Source organism: Hermetia illucens, chromosome 1, assembly GCF_905115235.1.
Source record: "Hermetia illucens chromosome 1, iHerIll2.2.curated.20191125, whole genome shotgun sequence".
NCBI lineage: Eukaryota > Metazoa > Arthropoda > Insecta > Diptera > Stratiomyidae > Hermetia > Hermetia illucens.
In genome coordinates, this window is record NC_051849.1 from 55,328,286 (window position 1) to 55,354,673 (window position 26,388).

A 26,388-nucleotide genomic window follows, 5' to 3' on the forward strand; every position below is an offset into this window, starting at 1 on the left:
CTGATTCTTGGCAGATGTTCTAAGGGGTGAAGGGCTTATACTTTGATGACATTGTAGGTGTTCGTAAACGAATTCATAAGCATAACTACCCAGTCCTTATCTCTTTGCACCTTAACGAAATCGTGTTTTCTCAGAAATTATTTGGATTAACTAAATGCTAATTGAAGTAAAGAAATGAGGACTTTCAAAAATCCAAATTGGTTCTAAGAAGTTCTAAGAAATGACAAGGAAGTCGCTTTACGTCTTACTTGATTTTGTTTTTATTTTTCAATTGTACAACAATTGCATAAACTACGTGGAAATATAAGTTACAACAATAAAGGCAAAATAAATATAGACAATATTGTGAGTATTACACTCGTACCATATAAAAAGAGGTAGCGGCCAGTAATTAATTTTTATAACACTAAGCGGGCTCGTGGATTTTCATCGAAGTTCTCTAAATCTCGCATTGATTCGCAGTCAGAATCTTCGCCTACAACGCTCCTTGCACTTCTGTAGGTATCCTGAAATGTAGAAAATATTTGTAGTTAGTTTTAACAACTTGTAAAAAAATGATGTTTTTATTAAGGCTGTTAAAGCGAGCAACGATATATACTGGGTAAAGATAATTGGATGACGTCAAAAGCGATTGTCAGCAAATCAGACATTTCACCTCCAATTCTTTGGCAATAGGGTGATAATTGAAAAAAAACCTTGTCCAAAGTTTCGATGATGAGCTTGGGATTGGGACAGAACTATAACGATTTCGGCAACGAATTATATTCAGGGTAAGTGGTTTGGGAACTCTGACTGAGCAAGTCGATAAAAACAAATCATAGGTATGATATTTGACTAACGGGGTTTTTCCCATCTCCAGATGGGAGGGTCAAGAATAAAACTCCCTTTAAACAAGTCGGGATACTGGAAGCTGGGCGCTTCGTGTATAAAGGTTTTGTGTTTATCTTATGTGAGAAACTTTCCTATTACCGCATGACGATGCATACATATATATGTGCGCATCTAAATTTATCTAACGCATCTTCATACATTTCCACTTTAAGCGGGAAACACACATACGGTGCGTGCGGAATGCGGATGAGAGAAAAGCTGCGGACCGCACGCAGTTTCATTGTATAACGAAGATGTCCGGATAGCTGAGTGGTTAGAGCGCAAGGCTGTCGTACGGAAGGTCGCGGTTCAAATCTCACTGGTGACAGTGGAATTTGTATCGTGATTTGACGTCGGATACCAGTCGACTCAGCTGTGAATGAGTACCTGAGTCAAATCAGGGTAATAATCTCGGGCGAGCGCAATGCTGACCACATTGCCTCCTAGTGTACCGTTACGATCTTGAATGAAGTGCTCTAACACACTTCAAGGCCCTGATCCAACATGGATTGTTGCGCCAACGATTATTATTATTATTATATAATGAAGATTTCATGCCGGTAAAGTCCGCTCCACGTCGACAAGGTTTATTCTGATGACAGATTACGCCATATGCAATTTGGCGGCATTTTTCGTGTTCAGCTGTTACTTTTGAATGTAATTAATTTACATGAATTTGTTTTGAGAACTGCGGAAGGCACTATTTGAGTTGCAAGTGCCAATTAGGAATGTCACTTGCATTAATTCCGAAGCTTCCATTCATAAAAATTGAATTTAAGCCGGAGGTAACTGCACTCTTAGCGGCATCAATTGTATGATATGTAAAATATGCATCCAGGTCGATTGTCTGCGCATAAGATCATGGCATTGCCCATAATCTTCAAGTTTACGCAATTAGTGTATGCATCTTCCTATATTTTATGTTATGAAATTCATAAAATTAAATGCCACTACGAGTGCACATACTTCCGGCTTAAATACAATTTGTATGAATGGAAGCAATGGGAATAATACAAGTAACTTCTCTCAACACGAATTCATACAAATTAATTACATTCGACAATAATTGTCGAAAACGAAAAACGCCGCCATATTGCAAGTGACGTGAAGTGTCAATAAACTATTATTTGTTACGCATCGCAAAAGTTCAATTTCCCGATTTTTCTTTTCGTGCCGCATTGCGCATCGGACTTGTTGAAATAAGATTAGTTTCAAAAATTATTAATCGAGCTCTTTAATTTGATACCCCACATGACTATATTCTGTGAAAAAATTTACACCTCTGCATGTATGGCGACTCCGTTCAATTTCAACACAATACAAATCGTGTGATAGACAGACTGACAGGCAGGCAGACAGACAGACAGCCAATGGTTGTAATAGAGGAAATTTGTGAAGCACTCAAAAACTAATCGAAACTAGAAGACGTACAGGGAACAGACGTGAAGAGCCTAAGACGAGCATACGGCGGAACCCAGATAGCGACTCTTACTATGTCTCTTGCTTCTACTACGAAGGCATTGTCTGCAGGTAAAGTTCGCGTAGGATGGATCGTGTGCAAGTTACGCGAGCAAATTTCCCTAAAAAAGTTCAAGGCATTTAGAATTCAAACACATGGCGAAGAATTGCGCAAGCAGCATCGATAGGTCGAAATTGTGTTCAAGATGTGGAGAAGAAAATCCTTTGACTATTGACTGCACCGAGGACCCTCACTGTCTTCTATGTGGGGAAACCTAATATCGCGATTGTAACCATATAGCAGGTAGTACCAGGTGTCCAGCCTACATGCTTGAGAGTTATTCAGTTCAATTTAAATCACTGCCAAGGGGTCAGGACCTGCTATCACAAAAAGTATTTGAAAACGAAAATGATGTTTGTATTGTCTGTGAGCAATTCAAAACCCTCCACCAAGGCGTTTGGGAAACGGATGCAAGGGGGAAGGCTGCTTTGTGGGCTTGCGGAAACTGAACTTTGCCTGCGCAAGGAACGTGTGGTCTATGCACCGACCGAATTCTGCTCAGCAGCTAGTCGATACTCTGTTTATTTATTTATTTAATTAATGCAAGAGGGAGGAGAAAGTAAGCGGCTTACTTACGCTTAAAGCTAAAGAAGGAGAGAGAGTCAAAAGATCCAAACTGTAGGACCGGAATAGCCTCGGGATCGGGGAGTGAAAGTAGATGTCGAGCTCCGCGAAGGATACTACAAAAATGTCCGCAATACGTATATTATGAGAGGCAGTGCGGAAAATAATATCAGAGTTGGCACAGCAGTCCGTCAGGCAATTAGAGGGTTTGAAAAGGGTACACATATCAAGGAAGGCGTTGCTGCAGGGAAGGAAATTGAGAGTGCAAAGTGCTGACGGATAGTCAATCCGTGGAAGCTTTTTTTGTAAAATAGGATCCGGTTGAATTTGCGTCCGAATTTGCTGTTAACTGAACATCTACGGTCCAGAATATCAAGGTTGGACTGCACGAGAACACAGACCAGTGGAGACGAAACAGAGGCAAATAATTCAAAGTCGTCTGCGCAAAGCAAATACGGGCAGGTGGGGATGGAGACGAGGTCAACCCTGTCGGCTGAACCAAAACCAAGTGGCCGAGGAGACCTCCACGTGGTGGCACCGGGAAACGCTGTATCGCATTTGCTTGCCGGCCGTGATGCAGTAGGCGAATGCTCCAAGGCCTAATTAGGGCGATCAGACCCGAGTCTGCACGGGGACCCATCTGAAGTGGCTTCGGCCACGAAACTTTACCAGGGGTATACTGGTACCATGGGAACCAGGGCAGCTCATATATGATACTTCGGGAGAATTCCTGTCGTATATGTGTACAGCTCGGTTGTTTGCGGTTGGCCCCCAGTGGGAGCTTCATGGGGGTTGTTGGTGATGCTCAAGCGAGAAGAGACCTTCGGGCCTCGGCGTGGTGTTGCGTTTCAACACGGGTGCCGTACTCCTTAGTTCGGTAGAGATTTAGGTAAGTCTTGCATCCACCAGTATGAATGCTAAGCCATGCACTTGGTATAGACTGGTACCGTTGTTGCTTGTCACAGCGGGGCTCTAATTGTGGTCCCAAAATCAATCCGTGTCTTAAGAAGACTGTAGGATTAAATCTCCACGATAGGTACCTACGTTAAAACCCCAAGGACTTAACATCCAAAATGAGGATATCCGCAATCGTTATGGGGTTGCACCGATCCTGGAAAAGTTGCGAGAGAGGCGTCTTCGATGGTATGGTTATGTAATTCGCGCTAACGAGAATTCACTTGCCAAGATTGGTCTGAACATGGAAGTCGATGGTAAACGACCAAAAGGCAGGCCGAAACAACGGTGGCTTGATACCCTGGATCGGGATTTAAAAGCCTTAAGATTGCACCCAGATCAGGCATTCGATAGAGCTAAATGGCGAAACCGATCACGACAAGCTGACCCCGCTTGTGAACGGGAAAAAGGCTGAAGAAAAAGAAGAAGAAGTATAAATAGCATGTAGCTCCCATCGTAAATTAAAGCGTTTAGCAACGAAGTTGGTGAAGACCGGAAGGTCTAAAGCCGTAGATCTATGTTTCACGAAACCATGCTGCTCTTTGACAATGAGGTGACTGAAGTGCGTGGTCAACCAGTCGTTGACGTATCTTTCGAGGATTTCGGAGCAAGAGGAGAGAAGAGAGATGGGGCGGTAGTTTACAGCAAGGAAAGGGTCTCCGCTCTTGAGGATAGGGATGATAAGGCGCTCTTTCCAGAGGTGGGAAACTAGCATTCTTCTAGATTTTTTTTGTAGATTATACACAGAGGGAAGGAAATGTGCTTTCTATAGTTAAGAAGGAAGAGTTTAGGAAGCCCATCGGGGCTAGGTCCGACATTGGTGTCGAGATTGTCAATGAGGGCCCCAACCGAGGAAGGTGTAAGGAGAGAAACGGCCGGAGATTTGGAGTAGTCTGCAGTTAGAAGAGACGGAGGGGGTGAAGTGGGCGGGGTAGAAAACACAGAAGAGAATTAGGTGCAGAGAAGGTCGCAGAATTGTTGTGGGGAGTTAGCAAAACTGATAGAAGAAATGAGAGATTGGGTGGGATTACGATAATAGCGAGTGTAGGACCAAAAGGGTTTCAAGTTGCCGGGCGGCTTCGACGTTTAACAAGTACCTTTTATGCGCTTTTTTAATCATCGATTTCACAGAAGAAGCGCATGAGCGTGGTCGGCGTCATTCCTATAAGCCCGAAACTTCTTTCGCAGTGCATGTTTCAGGCGAATGTTATTAAGGATTTCCGTTGTGAACCAAGTTGGGTACCAAGGCAAGCAAGCAGGGGAAGAAGGGATATAAAAGGAGAGGAGATTCGATAGGATATTGTAAAAGGCGCTAAGAGCTTGACCACACGTTGAGTTGCTTAATATGTGAACCCAGCTGAGTTGAGACCGTCAAAGTTGGCTTTGCGGAAGTTGAGCTTAGTAGATTTACGTGAAGTTCTAAACGGGCGAGTTCCGCTTTGAATTTAAATGGGGGGTGGTGAGTTAGTTTTGACATACAGTGCTGTGCGAGGAAAAGAAGAGTGGTGGGGGAATCTGACGGTAAGGAGTTCAGACAAACTGTCAGGCAATTCAGCGTACAGGTGAGAAGCACAGGGGATGTATATAAAAGATACGATGCACGGGAGGGAGTTAGGCGGGGAGACACGAATATAAGGCTTGAGTAACAGCGTTCCAAGAGATGCGTTGGACAGGGACCGGTTTCCTGGAGAAGACCCACTATACCATTTATTATAGTAGCGATCTAATAAACCCTGTGCCGGGAGTAGGTTTCTTAGTTTGTCAAAAAATGAAACCTGCTGTTATTGGTTTTGAAAACATAAGCAAAAGGCTATGCACTCGGTGCGTTTAAACCGAAAATTCATAGATATAAGCTTCATAAACGTTTCAGAGCCTAGACACCGTTTTCGGTTGTGTATGATAGTAAGTGGTAGACTGTATCTGTGTGTGACTGTGACTGACATACAGTAAACCAATTTTATAAGGTTTTGTTTTACCCAAAACCTTAATCAGGTTTTTGTTTTACTCAAAACCTTAATAATAAGGTAGGAAGGAATTGTTGGGATTGCTAATTATTGGTAGAATAAAGTAAAAAAAAATAACTCAATTACATATGCGTACCATCGTTTTTGGTTCTTGGCAAAGTGGTTCAGCTCCATGCACGACTTTCCGAATAGTGGATTTTATTGCATACCATAACCCGCAATTGAACTCCCTCACTAAATGTGTGGCCTATCCATGATCCCTTCTGCTTTCTCATCACCGTGCTCACCATTTTTATAGTTTCAACTCAGAATACCCTGATGGCACGATCCCGACATGTATTGATGAAAGCTAGAAGCTTTAAAGTAATGGTGGTGGACTCCGTTTTGGACGTGAAATTCATCTGAGGTTTTAGCTCAGTATGTAGCTTTGATAATAGCTGGAATGCGGTAAAATTTCCATCTTTTCAGCTCTTCATCATCGTAAATGAGAAGCCTCTCACAGGATCAACGAGAGAATTATGACCACATGCAAGCTATTTCGTGATGCGGTAGCGAAATCCCTATTATTTACGGTAATTTTTACTCCATTCGAATCCCTTTTTCCACGGCGTACGCTACCCTACAATTTTTGTATTTTGCCATGGCAACATTCCTAAATTTACTGACGATGTCGATACGGTCAATCTGTCAGTCAATATGGAAGTCCAGAGTAGAGATCTTGCTTTATAGAATAAGAACTTTTTAGTCAGCTAACTAGCGTATGCATGTTGAGAAGGATGTTATACTTTTTGGAATCACTTCTGGCAAAAGAGGGGTTCTCCTATATTTTACATAGGCAAGGCGCTAAACATGATTGCTAGTACTAGTTCCTTCAGAGCGAAAGAAGGTGCGACTTTTATATATTCTTACAAATTTATCAGGTAATGAAGTAATGAGCTACGCAGTATCTACTCTTTAATCGACAAATATTAACTTGAGATTACTTACCTTTCTTGAATCCAGCGCCATTTCGGTTTTTCCTTTCGAAAAGCTCATAGCTGGTCTACTGCTTTTCACTTGTGATTTACCATTCGAGCCCTGAGGTCGAACTAGAGGATTATGAAAGTTAAGATTTATTTTGAAATTCCCTCGTCCTGTTCGCTTTCTATACACCAAATAACCAAGCAATGCAACCAGAATCAAGATCATTATTGTCAAGCAAACAGTTAAAGTGGTTGAATGAGATGCTGAGCTTTTGTGATCATTTTCAGATTCCTCCGTGTTCATATTACTTGCATAACGATGTCCTGCGCCTGGCAGTTCACCTTCTGGGCACTTCTCACCTGGCTGGACATAATGGCCATCTTGGCATAGGCACTTGGCTCCAAGTTTCGCTTGAACGCAAATAAGTGAGCATTTGTTCGATTCGCAACTATTTTCACCTGCCTTCTGCCGTGAAGGAGCAACGATCACCACATCTTCAGCGTTGTAGACATTCAGGGATAGAGCGCGACATGGCTTTCGACCATAAAGGGGACACCATAGACCTTCAGGCGATCCCATGTTTATGACGAATGCAGTGTTTTCATAAATGCTAAGCCCGGATGGGTATATAATTGCTCGTTCATGTTTTATAAGCACTCTTGGATCGTCTCCTTCGTAGCTTATAGATCTGAGGCTTTTTGAATGCAGGTCGGTGTAATACAAAATCCTTTTGTAGGGATCAGTTTCAATTGCTGATACATCTATAGCTGTGTTGGTTAGCATTTTTGGTCGTGTACCGTCTAGCTCTGAACGGAATATGACCGTTCTTGGTCGTGTAGCTGTTACATATTCCATGACTGAATAAAACAAGTGTTTATTTGTTGCATCCACGGCCAATGTCTTAACAGTGTCTCTCCTTTTAAATTTGATCACTCGAGCGCAAGCAGATTTATCAGAGAAGTGGCAAACATTGATGGAGTGACGAATTGAGTCGTCAATGTAGTAGACATTGTTTGTGATCCAGTCCACGGCCACTTTCTTAGGATTTCCCACATCAGATATGAATCGAACTTTCTTACTTCCCAAGTCATACTCAAACAAAGACCCAGTGTCCTTCATTGTAAAGTAGACCTTGTTTTGCCTAACGTTTGCATCAAGGCCTGTGAAAACCGAATCATTTGATTTGTACAGAACTTCGAGTGTGCTAGGATTTTCGCTCAGCTTTCTCAATTCATTGAAACTGCTAAATAGTAAGTAATGCCCCCTTTCAATTGATTTGCATTTGATCTTATCAGACCAGAGCAGAAAATCAGGATAACATCTACACATGAATGATCCTGGATTGTTCTCACATCGCTGAGCACAAGGGTGTTCTTCTACACATTCATTGATATCTTCACACATTTTCTTATTCCCAGATAGCCGATATCCTGGATGACATCCGCAAACAGCCCCATAAGGCGACGGTTTACATATATGTTCACAGTGATGGTTAAGGCAGGACGTTTGGCAGGCACTCAGCTCATCTTCACCTTCGCTGCAGTCGCGGACTCCATCGCAAACCCTCAGTGAGTCTATGCAGGTTCCATCCTTGCAATCAAACATGCCTTCGTGGCATGCCATGGCGAAATTATGAACATCTGTCGCGTTGTAATTGTCACAATGTAATTCGTCACTACCGTCTTCACAATCTTTCTCGTGGTCGCATCGGAATTCTTTGAGTATGCATACGTCTGTTCCAACGCATTGAAATTCATCATGGCGACATCCGTGGCAGTCAGCTTCGTCTTCGCCCCGGGGACACTCACTGGTCCCATTGCATTTTGCTGAGTTTACCAGGCATATTTTTGGGTCCGAGGTGCATTGAAACATTGTAGGGTCTCCTTCCAGGTGGTCAGTACTATTTCCGCAAGTATTGTTGGGTTTTCTTTTAGGATCGCAGTCAATTTCATCGGAATAGTCACCGCAGTCATTATGGCCATTACATTTTAGTGATTTATCGATGCACATTCCATGCACACATCGGAATGTTCCTGATGGACAGGATTTCGGGGCTGTGAAAGAAAGAAAAAAAGAGTGAATAAGATGAGAATACCAAAAATACACAGAGCTAATTATAAGTTTTATTCTATCAAAGACGATTTCGAGTTCGTTTAATAAAGGATAAGGCCTGAACCCGGGAGAAGTCGAAAATTTTAGTTAGCATCGTTTCTACGGATGGTTGAAATATTCTACGTATTAACAACGTTAAATCTAGTTTCCTTGTTTTATCTAAAATCTCGAAAGGCAGGTATGTCACTAACAGCGCTACGTTGAAGCTGATCTGTGTGAAAATTCCCTTCAATCAGAAAGTGATCGCTGTTATTCCAAAGCTCCTAGCCTTCGTCAAATCCTCGTATTGACTCTATGTAAGGACATAGGCGGACATGTGGAGTGCATCTATATGTTTAACCGCAGTCAGAAGAGTGGACCATAACCCAATACGCCGTGTAAAACTAAAGGAGCTGAGAACAAAAATTAAAACAAATGTGCCTCCTAATAAACCTCATGGATATGCACGTACACAAGGAGAATTCTGAAAAATTGCCAGAAAAGGGTCTAATCAAATTATTACAAATAATTAATGTAGCTTTCAGACTAAAATACGTTCCTCGACAATGGAAAGTGGCCGAAGTTGTAATAGTCCCTAAACTAGGAAAGGAGCCAAGTAGAGTCGAATCGCATCGATCAATATCGCAATTTCCTACTACAGTCAAGCTTGTGGATCGAAACCTAATATCACCTCACTAATTCGTTAAGTTGAAGAAGAAAGAATTCGTTAAGTTGAACTTGTTTGCCGTTTCGCTATCACAAGCGGTATTATATGGATCTCCGCTGCGAATGTCAAAAACTCAGCTGCTTTCCCTGGAAGGACTAGCCATTTATTTACGATCTACCTTAACTTATCACTGGATAATGGGACTCCCTTTCGGTAGACCAATTTTCTTTTCGGGTGGAACTGACTACGCGGATATATTCTTTAGCAAAACAAGACCATTTCTCATGTCAGTATTGGCGGCGATAATGCATGTCTACTCTTCTACTCTGCTGTTCTTGATTCCAGCTACGAAATATGGTATTACACTAAGGTCACAATATTGGATGTACGCGTCTTGAGATTGATTGACAGCAGAGTAACGGTAAGTTCTTTTTTACTAAGGGTTGCGCGAACAAAAACCTGTACCTAGGTGCTCTTTTGGTTGCAGGTTTTATAATAAATATTGGGAAGGACTACACCGAACAATAACTGATACTACACTGGCAAGTAAGTTAGCCTCCTACGTCGAAACAGAAAACTTTGGATGCAAAGTCTTATGTATCATATCATCAATGTCGTTATTGGCAGCTCGGTTAACCTGTTGTCTCAACCATATTCAAAAAATTAATCTATGCCGAGATTGATCGAATGCTGACAATGGAAGTAATCCAGTAGTCTTAAAGCATCTGGTCTTTTCTTGTTTGAACTCAAACATTTGGAAGAACAATTTTGTTATGAAGGAGTCGGTACTTTGAACATTGGATACTGGAAGCGGGACGATTTGTGTCAATCCAAAATACTTGCGCTTTCCGAGTTTCATCGATCTTAAATAACTAAGCAGCTATAGTGACGCTTTGAAATATTTAGGGTCACCAAGCATTTGAACCCAGCTAAACTTCTGCGATTGCATTGTTGACAGACATGCTTTAAAAACGGTAGTTTGGTTGGTCTGGCGAAGTTATGTCAACCTCGAGGCCTCCGTCACCCTTCAATCGTTACTTCAAAGACAGGAGAGGGAAATGAATTGGAAATTTAAAGCGTATATGAGGGTACTAGTTTGGAACTTCTGACCTTTATGGCAGACTAATCCAGTGGGCATAGAAGCTTTGGAGATTCTCATTCATCATTGTTTCTTTTCTCGTTTGCATTTACCAGTAAAGGTGGATAGTTCGAAGAAAGCCCAGAACACCGCATAGATTTCATTGCACCCAACTTTCAATCTATTCGGAGTCAAGTAGGGAAAGTATAAACAGAATGAAATGGATAGTGCCGGTGGTGGAGTGGTAGGCCACATACTTTACGAGGTGATCCAAGTTCATCGGTACAGTACCACACTCGGGAGATAATTTCCAGTTATGGTTAGGTCTCACTCGCGCAGGAGGTAGATGGTAGTTGGGCCATGTGAGGAAAGCCTGGCAGAGACCGGCAAGAAGGTTCAAGAATCTTCAATGCAGAGCTGATAAGGAGTAAAGCAATGAAAATTAGCCGGCTAGATTAGAATGCTCCTAAAACAGCAAGCCGAAACAAAACGGGAGCAATCCTCGCGTAGGTTGGCAATCCTCTGGTAGGTAGCAAAGGTAGGGGCGTTGGGTATGCTAGTATGGTAAAGATTATTAGCCCGGCAATTCTGCCCAAGATTTTGACTTAGATCTACGGAGGCCCAAGCTGACCAGAAAGTCGCAGACGTGTACCATGTTATCGGACATTGAAAAAGGGTCAACACTTTAACGTGTTGCATGGCAACACTAGGTAACCCTGGTAAACTTTAATTATGTAAATATCCTTATGTTGTAATTGCGAGGGTAATTTCCAAGATATGTATTGGCCTAAGAACCCTGTTGCATTTGGATTAGGTCCGCAATTAGCCAGAAGAAATTATTCAGGTAATTTGGGATGCTTCTTGTGGAATACCAAGAGCCTGCATTATCGTGAAATCTAAATAAAAATATATTTGTCTTTCACAGTTACTAGCTGAGTAGCCAAAGTCACTTTGGAAGTTGGCGGAATTACATGCCAAATACTCATGGGTTCTGGATATAATCCTAGAGAATACTGTGAACGAATGGGTTAAGAACTGGAGAATGAAAGATTTGAAGATATTTTCCTTTTTATTGGCTAAAACTATTTTGTAATGTATAAAAATACGTATTTCGAGGAGCAGGATGTACCCTGGTGGAGTAAGAACCTATCTAACTTGATAATATATATCTGAGGATTCTTTAGCCAGGGAAAGTGAACAGGGATCTGGCGAACGTCTAAAAATGTACTGACTATGTATAACAATGCAATCAGAGAAGTGAACGAATTGTGGTGAAAAACACCGAGGCGTCTAAGTTCTCTTGAACCCTCATTTCTTGAGGCTCTATTCCAAAGTGGATCACAATACCATGAGGTTTGAAACAGGATATCAAAGGGGAGGGGGGGAGGGTGGGAACACAAAGCCAATGCGAAAGAAAAAACCTAGAGGAAGACGGGTGGTAACAAATTTTAAACTCCGAAACCACCCGGAGAGGTTGGTCCGTATGCTTTTCTGGACATTGAAGGGAACATATCCTACGCAGTAATATGGAATGCTGGAATCATAAAAAAAAAATTAGAAACATTATTGCGTTCTGGATGGGCGAATTGCTTGAAAAAAGTTAGATATTAACAAACACTAATACTACAGTCAATGGTAATCGTAGCAGAGGAACTTTGGAGCTGACTAATAGGATACGACGTTACATTGAAAAGATTAAATTCGTATTTATTAAGTCGGTACTTCCCAAATTTGTGAACGGTCGGAGAAACCAAGAAAAAGAAAATAGTGAAAAAATACAGAATGACACAAAATAGTACTTTGGATTTGTGTCCGTGAAATTTGGAAGATCGTCAAAGTAGTTACAGGACATCCTTTGAAGGGCGAATGTTTTAAAATTGATTTACCTTGTTTACAAGGTGGGAAAAACTGCTGTTATATATCAAGGACTCATTCTTAGAAAGTGCCCAACTGAAAAGTCGGACCAAAGTTTCCTATGTAGTATGCAGACGGCAAATACCATTCATGACGCTATCTTTTCAAATTGAGTTAATAATAGTATATTACTATATTCCAGCTAAACTCCCTAAACTTTATCTTGGAATCATAGTTTTGCAGTAACACACACCATAATATGGAGCACCTTATTAGAAAGTTTGGTGGAAATCCTACTATTATTAACAAAATGATAAAAAGTAGTCTCTCTCGTGTAAAATTTAGAGTGTCAATATTGTTGCTGTTAAAAAGATAAAATTTTCGGAAACTAACTCTAAAAATTCGTATACTTACGACATTTATCGTGTTCATCTGAGCCTGATTTACAGTCCAAATGACCATCACATTCCCATTGTTTGGGAATGCATTGTCCTGACGTGCATCTGAACATATCTGGACCACAATAATTTCCACTTTTACAAATCGATGTCTCGTCCGTATTATCACCGCAATCATCAGTTCCATCGCATAAGGACAATGGATCAATACATCGTCCATTATCGCATACGAACTGCATTCTATGACATTTCGTTGCATGGTCTGATAATTAGACAAACATTGGTTAGCTTGAAAAATTTCTAAAGTTAGATACTCCTTACCATAGTGTTCACAGTTCTCTTCATCAGATTTGTCCTCACAATCGGGATGTTTATCACATCGAAGGTCCTGTTTGATGCATTGTTGCTCGTTGTGACATGTGAACTCGTTCAATTTGCATGTCACTCCTTTTTTCTTGTTACAATCTGCTTCATCGGAGCCATCTACGCAGTCCTTATGACCATTGCATCGTCTGGACATAGTAGTACATTCTCCAGAGTTACATCGGAATTCGCAGTCAAGAAGTTCAATGCAGGTTTTATTTTGATGATCCTTGTAAACTAAACCAGCAGGACAAAGGCAGTACACTGATTTCTTACCCGCTGCTATGCAAACATGCGAACACCCTCCATTGTCATGCAAGCACGGATGATCTAGGATTAACTGAGGACTAGAGGCTACAATTGGTATTACGTCCGGAACACTCATGTAGGGAAGCTTTTCAATAGTGAATTTTTTAACGGAGGCTAAATTACTACGATGTGTCCAGTAAATGTCTCGTGTTCCTAGAGAGGTCCAGATTACGTCCTCATTCAGAAGAGCCATTGAAACTGGATTATGGAGGAATGTTCGAAATAGGTGACGAATGGAACCGTCATAGTCAGTGAATTCAATTTTATCCTCGTCTGAATCAAGCCAAAAGACAGTTTGTGATTTAGGATCCACCACGAATTGAATTTCACCGTAACCAATTGAATCTTCTGCAAAGTGATGATGTTGGCGATGGCCATGCATCGATATGTAGTCGATTTGGGTGTTGATTCCTGACCGGAGGGCTATGATTAGTTTTCTGAAGAAGAGATATATCGTTAAAATATAAAAAATGTTATTATGTATAATTGAGAAAAATGTGAGAGTGTAATTAATAAGGATTTGTAATTATTCCGAAGTCTTGCGGGTCAATTTTGGTCAACTCTGAATTGTCTGCAACGATACCCTTGGAAACACTTTTTCGCTTCAGTGTGGCGACTATATTCACAATGGAGGTGCTCTTCACATACATATATACCACTATGATTTTCCAAAAACACCTTTAACACCTTGCGGATTGCAGAGGTTGCGGTCTAATTCTCCCAGACTGTCGTCTCGACTGAGATAAAATTAACGAGGTGGAAGGAAAATCCAAATCTCCAAATTGAGTGAATCCTTGTTGCTTGAACATTTTTAGCGGTACCTGTGAAAGAGTCGAATAAGCCACCTGCAATAGTTTTTAGTTTTTCCCTAGCACTGTTCCACGCATTCATCATGAGTATGTTCATACTAAAGCGTGACATTTAAAAGGATGCATATCCTCATACAGTCCTCTAACGTGTTTCAATGCCTATATTCAATTGGATTGTCGCTCCAAAGATTATTATTATCATTAATATCCACAATCGGCTTTATGGTAATCGACCAAGAGACCAAGGGGCTGTCCAATCATGCGTCCTCTTTAACCTGGCCCTGGAGAAAGGATTCGCGATGCAGATGTAAATGTGGGAGGCACCATTCTCTTCAAGTCCACCCAACTACTGGCCTATGCTGACGATATTGACATTATAGGAAGAACAATCTGAGATGTACAGTCTACCTTCATTCAGATCATTCATTTAGGCGGCGCGAGATCTCGGGCTGCACATTAATGAAGGCAAGACGAAGTACATGGTGGAGTCAGCGCCAAAAACAAAAGAACGAACAACATCGAATCGCACTAGTCAAACGGAAACAATGGTGATAGGAGACTACAACTTTGAGACCGTTGACAATTTCTCCTATCTAGGGTCGAACCGATAACAGCTACGATGATGAAATTCGCGCACGGTTGTTGTCAGCCAATAGAGCCTATTTCAGCTTACAAAAACTGTTCCGCTCGAAATGTCTCACCACAGGATCAAAGCTCTTACTGTACAAGACTATGATTTTGCCAGTCCTCATGTATTCCTCGGAGACTTGGGTTCTTGGCAAGAAAAATTGCGAACTCTTGGCCGCGTTCCAGAGAAGAATCCTCTGAAAAATGTTTGGCCCCCTACATGAGGATGACGATTCCGTAGTCTACACAATGACGAAATCTATGAGCGATACCATGACCGTCAGGTTGTGGATAAAATCCGGCTCAATAGGTTATGGTGGGCGGGTCACTTAATCCATATGGATGAGGATGATCCCACCCGGAAAGTCTATAAGGGCAATATCTATGGTAGAAAAAGAAGACAAGGCAGACCCTGCCTAAGATGGAGCGATGACGTAGGCCAGGACGCCAGACAGCTTTTGGGGATATCGAATTGGTGGACCTCGGCGCAAAACCGGGATGTCTGGAGTTCCGTATTAAGGCAGGCCTAGGTTGTTGCACCGTTGAAGATGATGATGATTCAACGAACTAGCCAATCATCTGAACGGCAATATGGCTGTCGGCGGGTCCGTTCTATAGTTGGTACGGTAGCAATGGTCATGGATCTGGCGCAAGAGGTAATCTCTGTTGGTATACGAGGTAAGGGTACCGCATTCGCTCGGTATGATTCAAATCCTCTGAGAGTTACTAAGGCGAAATTATAAAGATTATGACAACAACAGAGGAATCACCGCACTTGACTATTGAGTTCATTCCAAAAGATGGGTTGGATGAAAGCACGGAGAAAAACGTTACCATATAGTACAATTTCTTACGGGGCACGCAAATGTATTGCTTTTAGTTGGATGAGACATCTGTTTGCCCCGAATTCGCCAGTACTCTCAACAACTGCAGTTGGTGTCAAAGGTTATTGAAGTGCTATAGAAAAGAATGATGAGGGATATCCTGATAGTTGCATAGGAATCTAATTGAAGAAATTGTGTGGTAAGAGTGAGATTAGGCCATGGTCGTGCCAGTAACGAATGAGCAAAAGTGGTCACAATACTGTGAGACCAGCTGTAACACGCATAAGATGAATGCGCGTGTTTAGAGTAGAACCCTACCACGAGAGAACAATACACAGTTGTAGATGCTGCCGGGAAGTACTTCATAATCTAATTCAAAATCAGGCTCAATAACGAGCTGACCTACCGGAAAAGATGCTAAGAAATTTGTGTGGCGTGCATGTCATTGGTCACATGATAGCATACGATGAGAATTGTACTTAGTAATCCTAGCAAGCGAATTCAGTAATTAGGTAAGGGAAACGTGGACCTGGAACCAAATTTACTTTGACTAACTCAAAACGGTTGAAGCATAGACACAGTAATATATAATGCCTATCTGGGTAAAAAGTATGCAGAATCCCATTTTGAGTTCCTTGCATTGATCAACCATAAGCGCTAGTTTTGTTGACAATACCAAAAGACATGTAAGTCAACCACACGTAATCGAGCTTCTACCACATCCACCCCCCATTCCTTCTAATCGAGTTATTTTTATGCGGAAGCCATTTCACCACTTAGATCCAAATGAAGTCCAATGAGTTTTCCGTTTCGATAGTGAAATGGTGTCAAACAAAGGAGTTAAGTTATACTTAAAAAAATTCAAGAAACGTTCTTTTTAGGAAAGTCTTCAAGAAAAAAAAATGCACGCACATTTTGAACTCCCTAATTGGATTAAAAAGATGGATGCCTTCTTTCAGGGAAGGAAAGAAGGAACTTTGAAGTAGGTGACTGTAGTGAATAAGGATTTCGTGGATGCATACTGGGGTTCTTGCATGAAAACTCTTGTGAAATACTGTTAAACTCCATGGCGATAAGATACAAAGAATAGGACTTAGTGGGGAGGTAGTTGTCCTTCACTCTATGCGCTCAAAACAATGCTTACCCGACTTCTGGTAAAATCATAAGAGCCAAAGGAACAACGTCCCCTGAGTAACGATGAACAATTGCGCGTTGTCTATTCTGCAGGGATATGACTTCGATGGTTTGAAGGCTTGAATCTGTCCAATACAAGTTGTGGCTAAGACTATCTGCAAGAAACGAAAAATGAACATCATATCATCCCCCTGAATATATTGGCTTACCAAACGATAGAGATGTTACATTTTCCACTCCTTTCGTAACGAGCCTCGTAACTTTTCGATTGTTCACATTTACCTCATAAATGATCCTTTGGACATTATCAGCAATGAAGACGGTCCCATTCACCGAGTTGTATGCCATTTTATGAATATAAAAATCGAAAGGTATTCCATCTCCAATTTTGTGACGACCGAATTTCGTGTGCTCTAAGATCACCAGGTAGTTGCTGACTCCCAAAAAAAGTTTTTGTTTCTTTTCAAATTCGCGGCAGGTTCGCATATCGACTTCCAGCATCGAGCCTTCAGGACATGCGCATGTGAAGGATCCTTCATCATTCAACAAACACATATGCGAGCAATGATGATTCAAACATGAGTGATTTCCTTTTTGCATTAATGCTGGATGGTAGATATGAATGTCATAGATTTTTCGATCCTTTATTATAACCTCATGATTTTTTCCGTTGAACTTGTCACAGGAGTGAATACTGGACGTACCCCAGTCGGACCAATACAGCCTGTTTTCAAAAATGGCAATTTCGTAAGGATGCTTGGGGACTTTCTCAAGAACAACACGTCTGTCGGTGCCATCCAGTTTTATGCTTTGAATTTTCCCAAATTTCGCGTCAACCCAATAGAGTCGTTCATTTGGAGTGTCCAAACATAAACCATTGGGCCAGTGGATATCCGTTTTGATAAACGTCTCTACATTCGTCCCATCCATTGAACTTCTGCCAATGTGGGGTTTGGCGCCCCAATCTGACCAATAAAGTTTGCCCTTGGGTGGATCAACGACTACACCTCGAGGCTGGTCCATTTCATACTGAATCAAAATCATGCAGTAATGACCGTGATTGGAGCACACAGCCATGTGCTTGTTGCTGTTATCTGTGAAATATAGGTTGCCCGTATACCAGTCGATAGCTATGTCTTCCGGTGTTTCTAAACCGACTGTGAATAGTACTTCCCTCTTGCTTCCGTCGATGTTTGCTCTTTCTATGCTCTCTTCGTTTTGGTTGATATCAGTCCAGTAGATATACATTCCATCGTAAGTCACTCCTATTACCTGCGAAAGAAACTGGGCCACTTGGTAAAAGTGGCGACTTCTCAAATTTACTCCGACAACTGTTTTCTGGGTTGTATATAACATCAACGGGTCTCCGTCTTGGGCGACACAGGATTTCTTATCGCGGTTCAGTTTGAATTTTTTCTCACACGTACAATAGTAAGAGCCCTTCGTATTGACGCAACCATGGTCACAAATGCCGTAGATGGTGCATTCATCAATGTCCTCGCATTGCTTGGATGTATCATTGAATTGATAGCCATCTTTACATATACAGACCGGTCCAGTGGGAAGCACGTGACATTTCTCGGGACATCCTAGCTTCTTGCAAGATTCTGTGGAATTACTACAGAGGTGATGTTCGTCGGTTTTATCTTTGCAGTCCAATTTGCCATCGCAAACCTTATCCAGAGGTATGCAAGTAGAATCTCCTACGCAATGAAATTGGTCGTTTTCTAGCTTGCAGTGAGACACTGAAATTATAGAAGCAATTAATAGAAAATTAAAAAAGGTTTGTAGATACTTCAACTACCACTAATGTTAACTGGATATGCTACTGGAGTTGGTTTTGTTTAGGAATTGAGGCCTCAGTCCGCCAAATGCTTGATGGCGTACCAGACCAGTTGGGAAGCAAGCACTTTCCTCGGTTCTGGACCACGGACCTCTCAGTCTTGCAAGCATCCAAGTTGCAAAATTGGACTTGCGGTTTCGTCTAAGGGAAAGACAACTCATCAGACGCTGCCTCACCACTGGTCTGGAAGCAGTGTGACCGAAGTGGCTACAAGGTGGTTTTTGCTCCCTCATCAAGGGGATGGCAGACTTAGGACTCCTTCAACACCTAAACAAAATCGAGTCTAGTTTCAGCTGGCATTAGGCCTGAATTATATTCGGCGGTTTTGTCCGTGCTTTTGGATTTATATAAGGGAGCAAATGCCACCTTGAAGCCACTTCTGTCACGCTGTTCCCAGGGAAAAGGTGAGTCAACGTCTCATCTGCCCTGGACGAAACCGTAAGTATATTGGAGTTGATTTACCAATAATGAACCCAGTATTGGATCACCATTGAACCTAGTGCAGGACCTAGCAACCAAAGTGGAGCCTTTTCCCGGATCTTTTAGTTGGGTAGCTTCTGTGAAAGATTCCTGTTTTGCTTTGCGGGGTTACTCTTGACGTCTCACTTCGCTCCCTCATAACCGACGTCAAAACTAAGATGTATTTCAGAAAATAATAATAAGATTTTTAGTTGATGCCTCTATTCATTTGGAAGAAAGCATTTTTATATATGTTTGACAGGCAGACCTGAGAGAAATTGTAAGATATTCTTTTTCTTTAGCGTAGGGTTGGCTCGTTGTGATCGGTTGCGGCATTTTACTCTGTCAAACACCTAATCTGGATGCAGTCCCGAGGGTTTCAAATTAGTATCCAGAAGTGTTCGACCTTTTGTGTGCGTTGTATCGGCGATACAAGTCTATATACATCTCCCTCGCCATCCCGAGTGTCCAGTTTATCGTAAAGATGCTTGTAATGGACTGTGCGGCTTACAGCGATCGCTTTCTTTGTTTCCCGGTTGGCATTCTTGTAAATTTGCCAATTGGCCTGCGTTTTATCGTTGAGTGTCCGGATAGCTGAGTAGTTAGAGGACAAGGCTGTCGTACGGAAGGTGGCTGATCAAATCTCTGAAGGCCCTGATCCAATTGGATTGTTGCGCCAACGATTATTATTATTATTATTTATCTTTAAGAAACTTATCGTAGAGGCGTTTCTTTTCGCAGACCTTGATTTGGGCATCGTCATTTCAACGCCTCTCGGTTGATGTACCACTTATCTGGCTTGGTGATCCTGAGAGTTGCATAGGCCGCTTTATGTATCGTGTTTTCAACTCAGTTCCAAGATTCTTCTACATTCGCAATGGTTGATAATAATTTATTTTTTTTACTAACTTCCATCATTTAATACGAGGCGATCAGTGCGTTCCTCACGCTGTTTTATCGGTGGCTTGATTCGCAAGATAGCAATCAAGGGCACTCTTATTGTGTAAACATATAAACATCCATTTCTGATAAGTGGATCAAAATTGCAGTGGGAAAATGGCTCTGGGCCCAAAACTAATATTATATAAAGGAAAAGAAGGGGAGGCAGTAATAGGAACAGGAACTCGTGACGCCAGTATCGGTTGCTCCTGGTAGTGGACTATCGGGGGGCTAGCCAGTTAGAAGGCGCGGCCCCTGAGGTTCCCATCTATTTCGTTTTTTTAGAGGATGTCTCTGTAAAAGGTGGGAACCTCAGGGGCCGCGCCTGATTCACGATCTGAGGCAGAAGAGGCAATAGTCGGGATTGTGATTCGTCGTGGATCTTTCCCCCTTGATCGCAGCACGCGGACCCACGCGTCGGAATATACACGTTAATTTTGTAGTAATGAAGCGTGAGGGATCAATGCGCTCAAAGGACATCTCCCCACATTCCCGAGCCTGACTAGCACAAAGGTGTGCAAGAACGCGTTGATCGACCACTTTAGTGGAGCTTCACTCTTTGCGGGTGGACCTTCACGGTCAACTTCGCCAATTTTTTTAGGTTTGTGGGATAGCTTGGCCCTCTAGGTCATTGCCACTCAGGATGGTCATTCTGATCATCCTACCCAACTATGTTCATTACAACTTATAGCAGCTATCTATTGTGAGGCCTAGATGATGAACCACTTTGCGTTTTCGAGGAATATAAGCCTCATAAACGTTCACGCCCCCATAGAGCAGACTGCAGATTCGGAAAAGAATACCTTTTACGAGGTTATTGAGCCTGTCCCAAGCATGATATCAAAATCATGTTTGGAGATTTTAACAGTCAAGTAGGGATGGAGCCCGCATTCAGGAGATACGTCAGCTCTGACAGTTTACATACGATGATAACGGACTGCCGATTATTCAGTTAGCATTATCACACGAAATGGTTGTTGGAAGCATTTGGTTTGCGCGGAAAGTGGTCAACAAACATACATGGGCCTCTCCAGATGGGACCACTTTCAATCAAATTGGCCACATGTTGATTGAACACCGTCACGTCTCAGCCTAGTCAGGGGGTCAACATAGACTCGGATCACTATCTCGTTGGCATAGTGCTAAGGAAACTACAACACCGCCTACAATCCCCTCTCTTTTCATAACACAACCCTCCGTAACATTTATAAGGGGAAATGGATGCCGCAATAGCAGCAGCTAATAGATGTTCTGCAGATGAAGCATCAACAAATGATCTCCGCAATTATCTGAAGAACGTTATCATTGACCCGGCCACAAACACACTTGGCCCCAGCCGCTTAAAAAGTCGGGACCGCTGGTTTGAGGATGAATGTAAGCTAGCTACGGAACGGAAGAATGCCGCATACCGAGTAATTTTGCATTCTCAAAGAACGCGGGCAGGCACAGAGACCTATCATGAACTCCGTCGAGTGGGAGAACCAACAAATTTGTGAAATCGAAAAGTACAGTGAGCAACCGCATCAGGAGCGGAAGTTTACTAACAAGTCAGCAGGATGAAGCCTTATAAACTTCAATGCTCAACCTGCCGAGACAAAGAGAGAAACCTGATTTCCGACAAAATCCGAATTGGAGCGATAGGTTGAGTATTTTGATGAACTGCTCAACAACCAAAAATCGGCGAGTTGGAGTCCCGCCAATTGAAGATGATGGACAAATGCTGATACCACACATGGAAGAAATAGTCCGTGCAATCCATTTAAGGCTTAAAAGTCATAAGTCACCAGGAACCGATGGAATTACAACCAAACTGATTAAATATGGAGGCGACCAATTACACCAAGCGGTTCACCAACTTATGCTTAAGGTGTGGGATTACGAATTAATGCCTGACGACTGAGACCGAGATATTATCTGTCTCATACATAAAAGGGGATATCACGCAGTGCAGCAATTATAGAGGCATCACGTTGTTGAGTACCATCTATAAGATATACTCCGCTATCTTGTTGGACTGGATAGAATGATAAGCCCAGAACACCGTTGGTCCATATCAAAGAAACTTCACTCCGGCAAATCAGCAACAGATCAGATATTCTACTTCCGGCAGGCGATTGAAAAACTGCCGGAATATGGCCATCAGTTGCACTATATTTTCATCGACTTTAAAGCCGCCTCTGATAGCATAGCTAGGGTAAAACTGTACACAGCCATGAGGGAATTAGGTATCACAACAAAATTGATAAGGCTAACTATGCTGACCCTGACCAATATGCGAGGCCAGATAAAAGTAGTAGGATCACTTCACATCAACAACGGTCTAAGACAAGGGTATGCCCTATCATGCGTCCTCTTTAACCTGGCCCTGAAAAAAGTAATCCGTGATGGTGAGATAAATACGAGAGGCACCATCCTCTTTAAGTCCAGTAGTTGGGTGGCCTATGCTAACGATATCGAAATCATGAGAAGAACAACCCGAGCCAAATTGCCTTCATACAGATCGAGCAAGCGGCGCGAAATCTTTGGCTGCACATCAATGAAGGCAAGACGAAATATATGGTGGCCACGTGATCATCATCATCATCGTCAATGGCGCAACAACCGGTAGTCTATCCTCGGCGCTTTCCACGCTGTTGTCACCAACCTGAAAGGGATGCGTAGAGCATAATGCCGTGTAATGCATTCCATCTGTTTGATATATAATTAGCAAGATTTCGCAGAGCCACGATTTTTCGAGTGACCAGTTTATAACCGCATTCCGAACGGTCCCATTTATCTGGTCGACTAGCTTCTGACAGGGATGAGCTTTGCTTTTATTTGTTGCGTTGGGAAATCTCCTTGCAGTCCTTCCGCAACATAGCTGACCGAGCCCGTAAGGTCTATAGTAGAAAAATAGAACATGACAGATGGTGTAGGCCAGCACGTCAGACAGCTTTTAGAAAATTGGTGGTAATCGGCGCAAAACTAGGAAGTCTGGAGTTTCTTATTAAGACAGGCCTAAACGGGATACCGGTTATTGTGCCGTTCATGATGATGATAGTAGGCCAAAGTTGGCTTTTTCGCGTCAAATCATTGCTTCCTAAAAGATAAAATGTCAAGACCACATCGAATTGAATATCAACGTGTATACACTACGAACTATCATGTACCCAAATATTGTTACACAAAAAATGAACAACCTGAAGCGCTGAGCTTTTAGTTTTCGGCTTGTTTGTTTGTTCCCTGTCATCCAGATAATGCCTCGCGTCAATGGACGATTTTCCGCTCATGGAAGTTAGACAAATGATTTTGATTTTTTGATTATGATTTTGATTGGCAACACCCTTACCTTTCTCTTAGCATCATCAACTTTCGTAGTAATATAGGCTATACTATAGAGCACAATAATAATAAGTTCGAAGAAAATCGCACTATTACTAACAGAGTTATAATATGTCAAATTTGTCACTTTTGTGCAAATTTCTTGCATTTTAAAGTTTAGAATGCCAGAATCACACTAAAGTGAATAGTCTGACAAAGCATTGAAATCACAAGCAATCACCTTTGGACTTCGTCCTCATGCGTCGAGAACAAGATTAGCAAGCAGTGTTAAACTTGTTGGGGGGGTAGTAGCTGTATACATATACACCACTTATTTCCGCCCACACAAAGCGGCTGGCCGCCTGACTTGCAATACATTGTATGGCCTGTCGATTGCAAGCCCATATCGCCGCGCCACCAGTCGAATCCGTGACCCATATGCCACTGTGACGGTTTCTATACCGTTCACTTATGATGACAATTTCCATCTCAGATTCGAACGTGGTCTGCTCAAGTAAATCCTGAGTGACCCTGCAATGATTCAGGTTTATTTGAATAGACCTCATTTTCTCATTGCAGTGAGAGCTTTCCTAAATTCCGGACATTTACCACTTCCGGCAATATGCCGGTAATCCTGTCCCTCTTTTACTTCGCACAATAAGCATTTGGGGTCCTTATTGCATAATCTGGCAATATGGCCTTTCTCCACATACCTTCTGCATCAATCGGATTGATCAATGCTGCTATTGAATGCCTTCGCGAACTGTCCAAACATGAGGCATTTAAAGAACCTCTTAAGTGAAGTTTGCTCTCTTATCATAAATGGCACACCACCCATCCAATCCGAACCCTTCCGACAGCTAACAATATCTGCTCTGCCTCCGCTGGTACTTGGCCATTTGAGTGCCACCATAGGCGAGTTTTTCACTTGAGTGCGAAAGTCATCAGTTTTGCCTACGCTGGAACTTTTCAGCTCGAACATGAGATCCCCTTTTAGGTCGGGATCAGCTTTTACGTTTTTGAGTATCTCCGTGTAGGACAGATTGCCCTTACTGAAGATAACAATCGCAGCTGGCGGAGTTCGCACTTTTGCTTTTCGTTACGCTTTTTTGTTGGTAACTTTAGTCCATCCATCGTTTTCGTTCGTCTTGGGCTTCACAACGTTGGTCGAGTTTCCTACATTCGTTCTACGCTTTCCTCCTTCTGAGCTGTTGGCGCTGGTTTTCAGAATGTCCTGTCCACCTTTTTTTCTCTTAGGCGCCTGCTGATTATTTATAGGATCCCCCTTTTTTCACGTACTCGTTTATTTCGCTGTGATTCGATAACAGTACGGTTAGGTATCACTTGGATCGCTTGTGACACTGTTGGCACGCCGGGGTTCGGTGTGTCCTTGTTATTCTTTTCCTCCATCTGCTATCTATTGTAGGGACTCTAATAGCCCTAACCATATTCTTTATGGCTTGGTGGACGTTGTGCTTGTCCTTGATAAACTGGGACAGCTCAACTATTTTTGCCCCAAGCTGGGTAACCTCCGGATCGAGACTCTGCTCCCTATAAACCCCGGCAGGGTTACTGCTTTTATATGCTCCTTCACTTTTGGCGTTTATTGACCTTGCCTATACTTTATCCTTCATCGTCTTTGGTAATGGTGGAGATCTCAAAGTTGACGAGCTTCTTTTAAATGGATCCCTTCCTTGTTCATGGAGTACCTCTTGCTGTCGCGCATCTTGAACATATGGGGTGGGTGTTATTACGATTTTTGTCGTCCAATAATCTGCCTTCAGTTCATCTTTGTTTGGTCTGGTTACTGGTGTTCTCGGTAAGGTCGTACTTCGCTTGAACACTTCCTTCTCCATATCCAACCAAGTTGTCCACCATCGAGGCACTGCGGTCGAGGGATATCGACGACCGGGAGCCCGCTTGCTCACTCCCAAAAGCCGCTGGTACTTGGGTTCCGAGCCCCTGCACCGTAAGTTTCCACACACCAGCGTGTGGGATTTTTACCCACTAAAATCACCCCCGACTCCCTCCTTGCCCCGCGGAACCACCATCAGGTATTACATCACGGGGCGCAGTCAGCTCACTCTAGCTTTGTCACCTTTCTTCTATACGCGTCGCACGTGACCGGGTTTTTCTCCTCTCCTTTGCTTTTCGCAGTTTATTTTGGATAGATGGGATCATGCAGTTGACCGCATCCCAATTCTCTCGATATGCTAGATTTTCTGGTACCAGCACCTCCCCTAGAGTCTGCTCTAGATTCATCCTTTCTTCTACAAATCTCGGACAGTGGAAGAATACATTCTCTGGGTCCAATTTAAACCTGTGAAGGTATTGGAGATATCCCCCTTGCCCCGTGAGAAACTGGATGAGATTATAATTAATCTCACCGTGTCGTCTCTCCAACCACTCCTTAATGGCAGGAATGAGCCTGTGAGTCCACCGACCCTTTCTGAGCGTTCCCACCGCTCTTGCCCTCTGTTTACTTCCCTCTCAGTCTTCTTCGTCCGCGATGAGGAAGGGGTTGGTTTCGCATTGTATATGTTTGCCATCTGATCATTCCAGAGATGACGAATGCTGCATCATCTGATACAGTCCTGAAGGCAGAGCATACCCTTAGGGCTGTCCTCCTGTAGAGTGAACTCAGTTTCGTAGCGTTCCCTGACATCCGCAACGCCTCCCTCTTAACTGGGGTTGCATAGAGCATGATTGAGGTCGCCACCCTGGCTATAAGCAACCTAGAGGTATGCCGTGGCCCTCCCACGTTCGGCATCATCCTTACCAGGGCCATACTTGCAGTTGATGATTTGTCGCAAAAATACCGCACATGTTGCTTATAGCTAAGCTTCCTGTCTATCACCA

The 26,388-nt window shown here is 42.6% G+C and overlaps 1 protein-coding gene across 1 annotated transcript in view; it reads right to left on the minus strand.

Annotated features, from left to right (window-relative positions):
- Positions 1-236: 236 nt before the first annotated feature.
- Positions 237-26,388, minus strand: part of LOC119661621 (putative vitellogenin receptor) — a 30,169-nt gene continuing 4,017 nt past the window's right edge. Inside the window, exons 4-9 of the mRNA XM_038071041.1 lie at positions 17,198-18,733; positions 16,999-17,143; positions 13,244-14,031; positions 12,939-13,184; positions 6,859-8,888; positions 237-506 (exon numbers count right to left, since the gene is read on the minus strand). Of these exons, the coding sequence (XP_037926969.1) occupies positions 399-506; positions 6,859-8,888; positions 12,939-13,184; positions 13,244-14,031; positions 16,999-17,143; positions 17,198-18,733 (4,853 nt within the window). The 3' untranslated portion in view covers positions 237-398. The remainder of the gene's footprint in view (positions 507-6,858; positions 8,889-12,938; positions 13,185-13,243; positions 14,032-16,998; positions 17,144-17,197; positions 18,734-26,388) is intronic.